At 35.8% G+C, this 12,562-nt stretch overlaps 1 protein-coding gene across 1 annotated transcript in view; it reads right to left on the reverse strand.

The window, feature by feature from the left end:
• The window catches only part of LOC109056501 (receptor-type tyrosine-protein phosphatase gamma-like), a 75,792-nt gene that overhangs the window by 12,892 nt on the left and 50,338 nt on the right, over positions 1-12,562 (reverse strand). The window contains exons 8-13 of the mRNA XM_042726399.1: positions 11,797-11,992; positions 8,136-8,320; positions 5,329-5,437; positions 5,180-5,229; positions 3,839-4,592; positions 2,734-2,872 (exon numbers count right to left, since the gene is read on the reverse strand). Of these exons, the coding sequence (XP_042582333.1) occupies positions 2,734-2,872; positions 3,839-4,592; positions 5,180-5,229; positions 5,329-5,437; positions 8,136-8,320; positions 11,797-11,992 (1,433 nt within the window). The remainder of the gene's footprint in view (positions 1-2,733; positions 2,873-3,838; positions 4,593-5,179; positions 5,230-5,328; positions 5,438-8,135; positions 8,321-11,796; positions 11,993-12,562) is intronic.

The following is a 12,562-nucleotide window of genomic DNA, read 5'->3' on the forward strand; positions in this document are numbered from 1 at the left end:
AACTTTGCACGTGCAACTCCTGCTGCCTTGGGATCAATCTTTTAAAAATCGATGTCTTTTATTTCATTTTCAGTGCACAAAAACAGACCCCTCCCACCCCTTATCGAAGACTGACTTTCATGCAATTCCCATGAAGCATTTGCATAAGCATGCCCCTACCTGTACTTTATGCAGAGCAATGAGCAGATGCTAGTCATCCTTGGGAGGTGAGATAAAAAGAAAGAAAGACGCTCTGAATGTTCGCTAAGCTCTGATGAAGGAGGGGCCTGGGGGACTGAGGAGAGAGGACGAGGGGGGACAGGAACCCTAGACTAATGACCTTTTAATGATGGGGGATCTCTTGTGTGTTTAGAGATGTTAGAGTAATGGTGTAGAAGGTCCTTCTAATCCTTGAGAATGCAAAACAGGCGAATGGTAAAGAGTAAATATAACCTCTTATCATACCCCATCTGCGTCTGCTTTAACTCACGGGCGATCTCATGCGTATGTGTCGAAATGTACCGCGGAGCAAGTGCAGCATCTTTGGTCTTTAATGGGCATCTGTGAGTCTGAGCAGACTGAAAGCCTCCGAGCCGTCCAGATGGAACCCTGCCTACATAAACCTCTCAGCAGCCTATCACCTTGGCAACATCATAACTTCATTTTAAGCAAATAATAGCATACTTTCTGGTAAACACTCACGTGAACTCCAGCTATAAGAAAACGAAAATGAAATCTCTTTTGAATGGCTTTTGTGCGCTTGGCAGCTTTGTTCTCCACGTTCTTGAAATTTGACAGTGATGATGTCTTGACACGTTCTCGGGGGAGCGGTTGCGTCTTCCTTCCACTCGCTTAACAGATTGATTACCATGCAAACAGTCTTTCATTCACTTTAACTGTCACTGATCAACCTCTTATAAAGCCATCAAGTGATCAAATCAAACTGCTCTTATCTTCTCCATTCAAGTTGCATGATTTGTTGGCTGATGTAATTGCTTTGCAATTAGAAACTTGCAGGCAAAAATTTGTCGAAATTAGTCATGCTTTATAAGGACGTGAGGTTGGTGCTATTATTGTTAACTAAATCTAAAACCTTTAAATATAATTTTATGTAATTAAATCTGATGTAAAATAGAAAAATTTGATGAAAAACTTTCCAAGATTTACCATTTTCGTTCATGTTTAAAGGGATAGTTCATCCAAAATAAAAATGATGTCATTGTTTATTAACCCTGAAGTTGTTCCAAACCTGTATGGGTTCCTTTCTGTTCTTGAACACAAAAATAAGATATTTAGAAAAATATTGGTAACTAAACTGTTGACGGTAGCCATTGACTTCCATGGGATTTTTTCCATACTATGGAAGTTAATGGCTACCATCATTCTTCATTTTTGGTTGAACCATCCCTTGAATTAAAATTAATAAAAAATAATACCATTAAAGATTGATTTTGATAAGTCAGATAAAGCTGAAATAAAATATTCATCTAACATTAGATGAAAAACTAAAATAAATAAAATAAATTTCAACTGTTGCCTTGGCAACTATCTGAAATAAACAGATTACATTGCAGTACTAAAATAACTATATCTAATATATAAAATATTAGGTGAAAACATGAACTTAAAAACCTTAAACAAAATTAGAAGTGTTGCTTTGGTGAAATAAATCATACTATACCTGAAATAAATATAAATAAATCGTAGTACTAAAATTACTACATCTAAAACTATTCAAAACTGTTATCAGTGATTGAAATTAAGCTCAAATAAAATAAAATATTAATATTACATGAAAACTTGAACTTAAAAACCTTAAACAAGAAATGAGAAATGTTGCTTTGGTAAAATAAATCATGCTATACCTGAAATAAATAGGTTTAAGTTAAAGTACTAAAATTTCTAAAATTAAAACTTTTCAACAATAATGACAATTTAAAAAGAAAACATAAAACATAACTGAGAATATAAAAATAAGCTTATTCAAAATATCAATAAATACTTTAATGATATATAAAGATTACTAAATTAATACTGAATATAAAACTGTAGAAAACAAAATAACATTTGAGAATCATCTTATGTCATACAGACTATTTAAATATAAAGTTGCTTTTAAATATTAATGTTTTAATGTAACATTACTGTTTGTACTGTGTGTTCACATTTTAACTGACACGCTCAAAGAGTCAGCTTCACAGATTGGAGCACAGCTGGGTCCCTACGAACAAGACTCATGGTCCCTAGGGGGCCCGCAACCTCTTAGCTCACATACAGACACAAGACTGAACAGGAGGATGGTAGTATTTGGCAGGAAGCTCCATAGGAGGATTTTTATTTGGTTACCATGGGGCTGAGAGCAGTCCGGGAGAGGGCGGGCAGATGGAGCCGGGACTCTCCAGGGAGCTGAGCCAGGTTTATAAAGGCCAGTAGATGGAGTAGAAAGAGGTAGATGAGGTGTGGATTCAGGGGTCAGAGCGACCTTACCAGCCACAACCATGACCAGACGGATCTACTCCACATAACATGTTGTCATGAATATTAATTAGGAGATGCATTCGTTCTCAAAAAAATGAGGCAGATGAATGTAGAAGCTGTTACAAGATAAGGAAATTAGATGACGACAACTGATTCTAGATGCTATATTCTCAGTTCAGATCCCGATACAGGTCCAAGATGATCTAAGACCAGTGTGCTGGTCAAAAGCTGATGCACCTCTGCCTTATGAACTATGGTTTTTCAACAGTGTCTTACCTCCAGTAGACCAGGACAGCCAGCAGCATGATCAGACAGAGCAGCGTGAGGGCAGAGACCACCATCAGGGGGATGATCCACTCCATCCGGCTGGATGGTGACACTGGGTCTCGGGTGACAGTGGAGATGCTGTTTCTCTCTGTATGATGGTCAAAGGAGACCACAGCAAGGTAGCAAATACAAAAGGCAGAGTTTTAAACCAGTCTATTTGGTATGAATGCTTGCAATTGCATTCAACATGCCTATTCAACACAGCTATTTTTGTACAATGATCTTCCCTTGCAAAGCTTATTTCAACTATAAATTTGGATGTAATATAATATTTTTTACAATAATCCATATACGGCAGTCTTTATTACATTATATATAACTTTATATTCAGTTTCTGATTATTTATTTTTTATTACATTTATACATTTTATATTGTCATTTTGTTTTTATTGTATATTCTGTTATTTACTTAAATTTTATTATATATTTTAATGCAACTGTAATAAACATTTATTTCACAATAATACTTACATAATGTAAATACAAGTCTCACCAAGCCTGCATTTATTTAATCAAAAATACAAGAAGAATAGTAATATTGTGAAATATTATTACAATTTAAAATAACTGTTTTCTATTTTAATATATTTTAAAATTAAATTTATTCTCGTGATAGCAAAGCTAAATTTGCAACAGTCATTGCTCCTGTTTTTAGGGTCACATGATCTTTAGAAAACATTTAAATAAGCTGATTTGGTGCTCAAGAAACATCTCTTATTATCAATCGTGAAAACAGTTGTGCTGCTTCTTATTTTTTTTCATATGAAGAATAGCAATGATTTGAAATAGATTTTTTTTTAAATGTAATACTGTCACTTTAAATGATAAACAGTTTAATGCATCCTTAATGAATAAAAGTATGAATTTCTTTCATTAAAAGATTTAACATTATTTTAACACATTTTATATTTCAATATATTTCAATATATTTTAATATTATTTAAAGTTTTTTGGAGACAATTTGGCACCACTTATTAATTTTTATAGTGCTGTCTTTTGTGTATATTATTGCTGATGCCCTGAGCTTTAGACTGCAAGTCTGTAGCTCACCTACCAGTGTGAATGAAGTATGGCCAGTGCGCCTTCTCTTCATTGGTGAGTTCGGTGGTCTCTGTCGAGCTGGAGGGTAGCTGCATGTCTACAGTGTCATTCTCTACCAGCCACGTTGGTTTTGATGAATCCTCACCAGAAGGCCTCTCTGTGGCATGAGGCACCTGCTCTTCCACTGTTTTAGGGGCCAATGTTGAGTTCTCAGTGTTAACATCAGCCCTCTCTCGACCCCTCTCCCTGTGTTTTGAAGTTGGGATGGGGGCAGTTGGTTTTTGGGGCACCGCTTTGCCCTGCTTTTTGTCCTTGACTGTCGCATCTTTCCCCTTTTTTTTCTCCTCCTCTTCTCCCTGCTCCTCCTCCTCCTCTTCTTCTTCTTCCTCCTTCTCCTCTCTTTCACGGTCTTCTTCCTGTTTGTTATTAGCTTCAGTGCTGTCCTCAGAGGTCAGGATGTTGCTATCAGATGGGGTGTTTTCTGCTGTGGGAGTGGCTGGATGTTGAGTGGGCGTGGGGCCTGAGTTTGTAGAGTGGGTTGGCCAAAAGGATCCTGGGAGAGAAGAAATCACACTGCCACTGAAACCCAGTCCTGCCAACAAAGTGCTGGTCACCACAGATGCTACAGTGGCTTGTCCACCACTGGATGGAGGCCCCATTCCCGTAGCCATTGAGACGAAGGAAAAGGGGAGGCCGGCGGATGTCCAGGTTGAGGAGCCTGAGCTTATAGGGGCCATGTCTGCAGAAGAGGCGGGGGAAACCGTGGGCTAGGACAGGGCGGAAGAGAAAAAGAAATACTCTTTTAGTCAATAAATAAAGTCAATAAATATTCTTTATAGTTGATAACTATATAGTGATATTATAAGCATGCGCTGCAGTGCTGTCATCTGTCGCTTTAAATGCTCAAGCTCTGATTGGCTGTCAATATTTTGTTTTTATTAGACAAAACATTTTAAGATTTATTTTTGGCGTTTTATGCCTTTTATTTAGCTAGGACAGTAGGTCGACAGGAAGCGAAGTGGGTGAGAGAGAGGGGGGTGGGATCGGAAAAGGTCCACGAGCTGGGACTCGAACTCGGGACACCCGAAGCGCAACGTATCGGCACGCTGCCCACGAGGCCATCCGCGCCGACAGCCAAAACATTTTAATGGACAAAATGATGATGACAGCATTATTATTTTAGTTAATTTTCCATTAAGACATTTTCAATGCATTTATATATCTACTCAAACTTTTTGGTGAATATTTGCTATTCTTTAAAATTTAGAATGATTTTTAAAACTTTATTGTTGTTGTTATAGTTATCATCCTCTGTGTGAACAGGCATTTAGAAATGATTAAACCAGTTACCCACCATTCCAGTTTTCACAATCCTTGTGCCCTCGAATATCCTTGTGGTGTTTGCTGAAAAATAAATCACAGAATGAAAATCAGTTCTAAAGAAGTTTGTATAGCAGCAGTAATTGATGAGTAATTGAGAAAGCCACTTAAAATGGGTCAAACCTTTGAATAAAAGTGTTTGGCTGAAGTCACTGCGCTGGTCTCTCTGACATACAGCTTGCACTCTGAACAGATACAGGACATCTGGAGACACGAGTGTGATGACTGCCCTCTGCAGGAAACATATGACACAACATACATTTTAAGAACACAGAGCATGCAACACATAGATGGCAAGAAAAGAAACTGGATACCTTCAAAATAACTCGTACTACCTTTGCAGTAATGTACAGTATTGACATTTTCAGTATGCAAGGAACACACAAATAAGCGCTACAATTTTTTGAAAGAAAATAATACTATTTAATTCAAAAAGGATGCATTAAATTGATCAAAACTAACAGTAATGACAATGTTACAAAAATGTTGCAATTTTGATATTTCTATTTATCAAAGAACCTCAAAAACAATCAATACTTCAAAAAAAAAAAAAAAAAACTGTAAGCAGCACAACTGTTTTCACTGATAATAATAATGATAAATGTTTCTTGAGTGCCAAATTAGCATATTAGAATGATTTCTGAAGGATCTTGTGACACTCAATACTGGAGTAAAGGATGCAAATTTTAATTACATTTACATTAAAATGGAAAACAGTTATTTTAAATTGTAATAATTTTTCACAATATTACTGTTTTCAACTATTTTTCAAATAAATTCATTCTTGATGAGCATAAGAAAACTTAATTTTCTTAATAAAAAACTTAATAAAAACTTAATGAATAATTTTAGCAACTGTAATAATTTATAATCAATAATTGAATCAACCCCCGATTTATATTATAGTTCATTTTCCAGAAAAAGATGGTCAATTTTCATTGCGTATACTGCATATCTGCCTATATACCTACGTTTTTATTGTACAGTCATATATAGACGGCCTCCAAGCTAACAGACACGGATTAAACACCACAAAACTCCAATTTAGATTTTTTGATGTCTTCAGTTAACCAAAATTAAGTCTAATTTATGCATTTCTGAATTCTGGACGCAGTGTCCCTTCAACAGCTACACACAAATCCAGAAACCTCATTACACAACACAGAGTGAGCGGATGTAAATCTGACAAGATCTTATTTTCCAAATCCGAAATGTCAAAGCAAATTTGACATCTGCCATTATTATTTGTATAAATTGACACTTATTTATTGCAATGTCCTGCTCCGTCTTTCAGTGATCCTCAGTGTCCCAGAAATAGATAGATATTGATTTGAATTTGATATACTCAAAGTCGGTCTTGATTCGCTGGCACAACCTGTGACTGGGCTCAAAATTGAAATAAAAATGTAAATGTAGAGGCAAAAAAGATGAGGGAGTCGTGATGGGATGTAGAGTGAAAGGAAGTAATTGGACTTTAACCGTGGCAGTTATATCCCTCAACTTAATCCAAATCTAATTTGACCGAGGCTAAAAAAGACTGACAGCGCTCCTCAAAAAAAAAGTTCCTTCAACTGGCTGGACACGGTCTTGTTGTCATGGATACGGTGTGTGTAAGAATGCTCCAATAAGGTGACTGACAGACATGGGTGTAAGTCATTCATTAGACTTGAGGGAAGAAAGACAAAATGCTGTCCAAGTCCATCAAATCGATGAGAGCAGTCCATCCATCAGAATTATGAGGGAATGCTGGAGTCCAGAAGACAAAGCTCTGGCAACAGGTTCTGACATCATGCTCAAGTGGCTGTATCAAGGGTAAAATTTATAGATATTTTCGAATGTTCAAATTCAGTTCACTAGTTGGCTCATGACACCAATCGGGCCACCCTGCCGTCCTCACATCTGTCCCATACAACAGTGTTTTAGGTCTTATTAATCTCTTCCATTCCAGATTACTCCCGACAAGTCTGGGCACTACAACACGTCTTAAGATCCTGGATTTGTAATAGCGGAGGTGTTCCATTACATCTTACACTCCTGTCTAGCTCAAGAGTCTTCAACAGGGGGTCTGTGACCCCTAAAGTGTCCATTGTAGTACTGCAATTTATATTTTTTCCAACTTATTTGGGTTGCCAATACAAAAATACATGCATGGATTTTTTCTTGAATATTAGTTATTTTCAACTTCAACTAAAAGACATTAAAATAAATTCATAAAACTTAAAATTGCATATTTTAATATAAAGGTACACATCTTATTATACTCATATTTAATATATAAAGTCTCTTCTGCTCATCAAGGCTGCATTTATTTGTTCAAAAATACAGTAACAAATAAATGTTGTTACATATTGTTTTTAATTATTTAAATAATGCTTTAAATGACCTTTTTTCATTTTAATATATATCAAAATGTAATTTATTCCAGTGATGGCAAAGCTAAATCATTACTCCAGTCTTTAGTGTCGCATGATCCTTCAGAAATCAATCTAATATGCTGATTTGCAGCTCAAGAAACATTTCTTATTATTATCAATGTTGAAAACAGTTGTGCTGCTTAATTTATTTTATTATGGAAACAATGATACATTTTTAAATAGAACTCTTTTCTAACAAATATCTTTACTTTTGATCAGCATTTTTTGCTAAATAAAAGTATTAATTCTTAAAAAAGTCTCACTGACCCCCAATTTTTTGAACTATGTCCATGTTATTAACACTCAATATTTAATAGAGACTCATCTTTATCGACCAACTGTTGAGGGTCTAGCAGTTTTTATGCCACTTGCGCCTTCACCCTAATGTAACCTCAACACAGTGATTGAATACATGGTTGAGATTAAACCAGGACTAAAATAATTATGGCTGAGGGAATGAGGATTGCGGTGGTTGACACTTTGAATGTGCTCTGCCTTTCATTGTCGGGGCCTTACCGTGCTGTGTTCGCCGCTCTGCGTGAAGGTCTTCTCAAAAGGCATTTCATCCTTCACCCAGCTGTAGGAGACAAGGAAGCCCACTATAGGCGGGTGGTAGACAGATGACGGTCTGTCCCAGGTCAACACAAGAGCAGTTTTGTTCAGAAGGTGGACCTTCATGTTGTCAGGGATGCTGCTGCAGACTGGATGGAGAGAGGAGAAGCAGACCAATAAGATAAGACTGATAAAAAACAAGGAGGAAGAAGGTACAGTTGCTCTTATTTGATTAGGGATGTGTGACTGGAGATAAACGGTTGGAATTACGGCTCTACGGCAGTGGGAGCGGAGCCAGATTTCATCCGCACAGGTCCACGGCTGCAGCCCCCAGGTGAAGCTAAATCTTTTATTGCTGTCTGACTCACCAAAGCGTTCTCACTAGAAATTGCTTCAAAGTGGAAAATAATACATGAGTTCATCTCAATCTGCCTCCAGGCTTTCAAGCAGCCTTGCAGTGAGCGCATGCATGTGTGGCTGTGGCTGCGTCCTCTACTGTAGACACAGTAGGAAGCCTGAGTGTGTGTAATTCTCAGTGGTGGAAGAAGTACACCAATCACGCACGTCAGTTAAAATGCAGATACAATGATGAAAGATTAATGCAGTGAAAGTACACTAGCATTCAAAAGTTTGGGGCTGGAAAGATTTTTGAAAAATGTTTTTCAAAGAAGTCTCTTGTGCTCACAAAGGCTGCATTTATTTGATCAAAATACAGTAAAAACGGTAATACTGTAAAATATTATAACATTTTACAATAGCTGTTTTCTATTTTAACAATTTCAACTGAAATGTATTCATGTGATGGAAAAGCTGAATTTTTAGCAGCCTTCAGTGTTACACGACCCTTTAGAAATCATTGTCATCTGATTTGTTGCTCAAGAAATATTTCTTATTATTATCAATGTGAGAACAGCTGAAAGCAGTGCTGTTTAATATTTTTGTGGAAAATGATGAATTTTTTCATTTTTTCTTTGATGAACAGAAAGTTAAAAAAAGAACAGCATTTATTTAAAACAGAAATCTTTTGTAACAAACATTTTTACTCTAACTTTTGACTAATTTAATGCATCGTTGCTGAATAAAAGTATCATTTAAAAAAAAAAAGTATCTCTTAAACAGTAGTGTAATTAAACCACAATTAACTGCATATATCAATATTTACTAGGAAAAGCCTTCCTTACCCATTCCATGTTACATAACTTAAAATATAAAAATCCTTATAGTTTATATAAAGTAAAGCAAGTTTTTTTTTTTTTTTTTTTTATTAAATGCGATTGATATGTTAAATTGACAGCCCTAGAACTGCCAATTAAGTTCTACACTTTTTATAAATAGTAATTGGGTGAATATAATTTGCTAATTGTTGGTTAATAGTGGTAGTACTATTGATCTAATTTATGTTTTTGAGTGTAGGGAGAAGCAAAGGTATCTGAGGACACACACAAACACACATCACATCATGTTAATTCAATAGCTATTTAACTTCCTTGTTACAGTGACCTCATTGTCGGTGCTTTTTTGATGTCACAGACATTACAAACATGAATTAGGTTAGTTTTGCAGCTAAAAATAATCTTTACCAAATGTGCCCTGATCAGGCTTTTTAGCAGCTTTTTAGCTATTCATCCCCACAAAATTCAAAACCAATCAGAAAAGATATGTTCCAATCAGAATAGATTTTAAATGATGCAGGTCAGATTTTAGCTAGCGGCACCCATCAAGATTACCTGGAGTGCATGAATCAATCTAACTCATGTTTTTCCTATTAACTTGATAAACAGTAAAATAAAGTTGTTTTTAATAATGACTACAGAAGGCCTGAAAAGACGTAATTGCACGATTGACGTCACTTATCACACAAATCATTTGGTGGGTCGTGTTTTTGTCAAGCTGGGCGGACCGCATAAGTGGCGCTTGATAAGGTCATTGTGCCAAAAGCCTTTACTCTTAATGTGTGTGTATCAGCATTAGCGACCTGTCAACAAGCCTGTGATAAACATGTCTGTGAAACGAGAGGCAGATTGCAAGAACACAAGAAGTGAAACGAGGACGAGGGGGTGATTAGTGAAAGGGCATCTGCTGTGGAAGTCAGCCTTGAGAGCACTGTTAGCACGGGTGACTCAGCGAGAGCCCATTATTTTCATCAGTTCAATCATCAGCATGCTAAATGCTGTCCGGCAGAGATAACACGGAGTCTGATGATTCAAATTGACTCTATTCTCATGGTGGCTCTTTGGGTTATGTAGTCAACAAGCTAAGATGTCAGCACTGGGTATAGCGCAAGTAAAGCTCTGTGCTCGACAGGTACGTATAGCACTTTCTGCAATCAGGGTACAAAATAGGGTTTGGAATGATTTAAAATGAACTATTTATTATTTCTTTATCATCAAATAGTCAGTAAAAGGACTTGTTTGTCCTCCAGAAAATGTAATAATTCTGTGTTCTAAGTTTTATATGAGCTTTGTATCTTTTTACAACCCATTTAGCCAAATAAATGCAATTAAAAGCCCAGAATTTTTGTGTGCTATTGTTATTTTTAAGCTGAATTTACACATCAAATGAAATATTCAATTAATAAATTAATATTGGTTTTACTGATAAATTTGATATAAATAATAATAAAAAAAATATGTTTGATTATTTTTTGTTATATCATTGGCAACAGGGTTGAATGATTCCCAATAAACTGCCAAATTTGCATAAAAATGAAGACACTGGTTTATCAAAAACTACAAAGCAAAATTGTATTTAAATAATATTAAATTATTTAAATTGATTTGATTATATATATCACTAATTAAATACATAGTTTTGTAGTTATTGATAAAGTTATTTATAATTTATGTAAAGATGTAGACATTTTGTGGATTTCTAAATAACATAATTTCAAACTAAGCTGAACTTATCTAAGAATTCTCACAACAAAAACATCATATTTGTGCTAATTCTTTAGAAGAATCAGAAAAAAAGTGTACCGCACTCAAGGAAAAGCCATGGAAGAAAGCATTTACCAAATGAAAAAACACTATGATAAAAAGATGTATTATTGCAAAGGGTTTTCACAACCGCTTGCCTGGAAAACGCCAGAACTGCTGTTTGGCCACACAGTGTTCATTTGCACGAGTTTATTTTTAGAGGGAATATTAATGATGATTATTCCGCCTTTCGGCTGTGTTGCATCACTCCCGACTTCCTCACAACCAATAGCAATCAATTCCCTCAGCCGGAGAGGAAAACAACGCTATCATTAACGCACACAGTACAGCGTCCCCCAGTTTCTGGCTCAGCTCTGAGCTCTGCGCTGCTGTAGTCACTGCATTAATAAATCCTATTTATTCAGTCTGTCTCAAGAGCAATGGATATCCCAAAAACAACCAGCTTTGCACTTTATGCATGAGACGAATGAGAAAATACCCCAATAAGACGTCTATGAAGTACAAAACTGAACTATAGTTTTAGCCAAGAGAAATAAGCACAGTTCCAGTGGTAAATGTACAGATGTTTCATTCATAAAGACGGTTTCCTGAAATAATCCTTCTGAAGGATATGATGTCTCTTAAGATTAAAAGCATGTATCCTTCTTTCTTCATTGGTCAGGCCAGTTTTGAGAAGAATGCCATCATACCTCGAGATGTTTCTGAGTCTGCAGCGCTGGCCATGCTCTCTGTCATGATGTCAGGCATCCAAGCATCCATCAGAGCCGATCTGAAGATCTGCCTGCTGTCGAGATCTTGAGTGGGCCGATGGTTATTCCTCAGGTAATCCACGGACTTCACATGATCCTGCTGCTCTGTGGTGAAGATGGAGAAGAACGCCTCCAGCTACGGCCAAAGAGAGAGAAAGAGAGGCAGAAAGACAAAGAACAACATTATCCACGATAAATTAAAATCATTTTCAAAAATGCATGCTGGGTATGACTTTGTTTCATTTCATCATTTTTAGGTTGGCATTGCAAGGGAATGTATGAAAATTATTTTCAGAAGTGCATGCTGGGTATGATTTTGTGGCTTTACTCTGTGTGAATAAAGCAGGTAGAAAAGTAAAAGATTGGAACGGATAAGTTCATCCATGTTAGCTGTTTCCAGAGAAGTTAACCATTCAGTCATACATCAATATAAAAGTGTATAAATTGTTATACTACATTTTTATAGTGTTTCTTTTTTTTGTGGTTGCTAGGCCATAGATGTGGTTAAGGGGACATTATCATTCACATAAACAGATTCTGACTGAAAAAAAAAAGTGTTTAGAAATTGTGAATAATGATTTTTTATTATATAATTATGTACAATTATAATAATAAAAATATGACTATTACTACTATAAACACAAAAAAACTTGAAAAAATTAACAATAATAAGTAAATAATTAAAAAAATAAAATAATATCTATAA

This window comes from Cyprinus carpio, chromosome B6 (genome assembly GCF_018340385.1).
Source record: "Cyprinus carpio isolate SPL01 chromosome B6, ASM1834038v1, whole genome shotgun sequence".
In the NCBI taxonomy this organism is placed as follows: domain Eukaryota; kingdom Metazoa; phylum Chordata; class Actinopteri; order Cypriniformes; family Cyprinidae; genus Cyprinus; species Cyprinus carpio.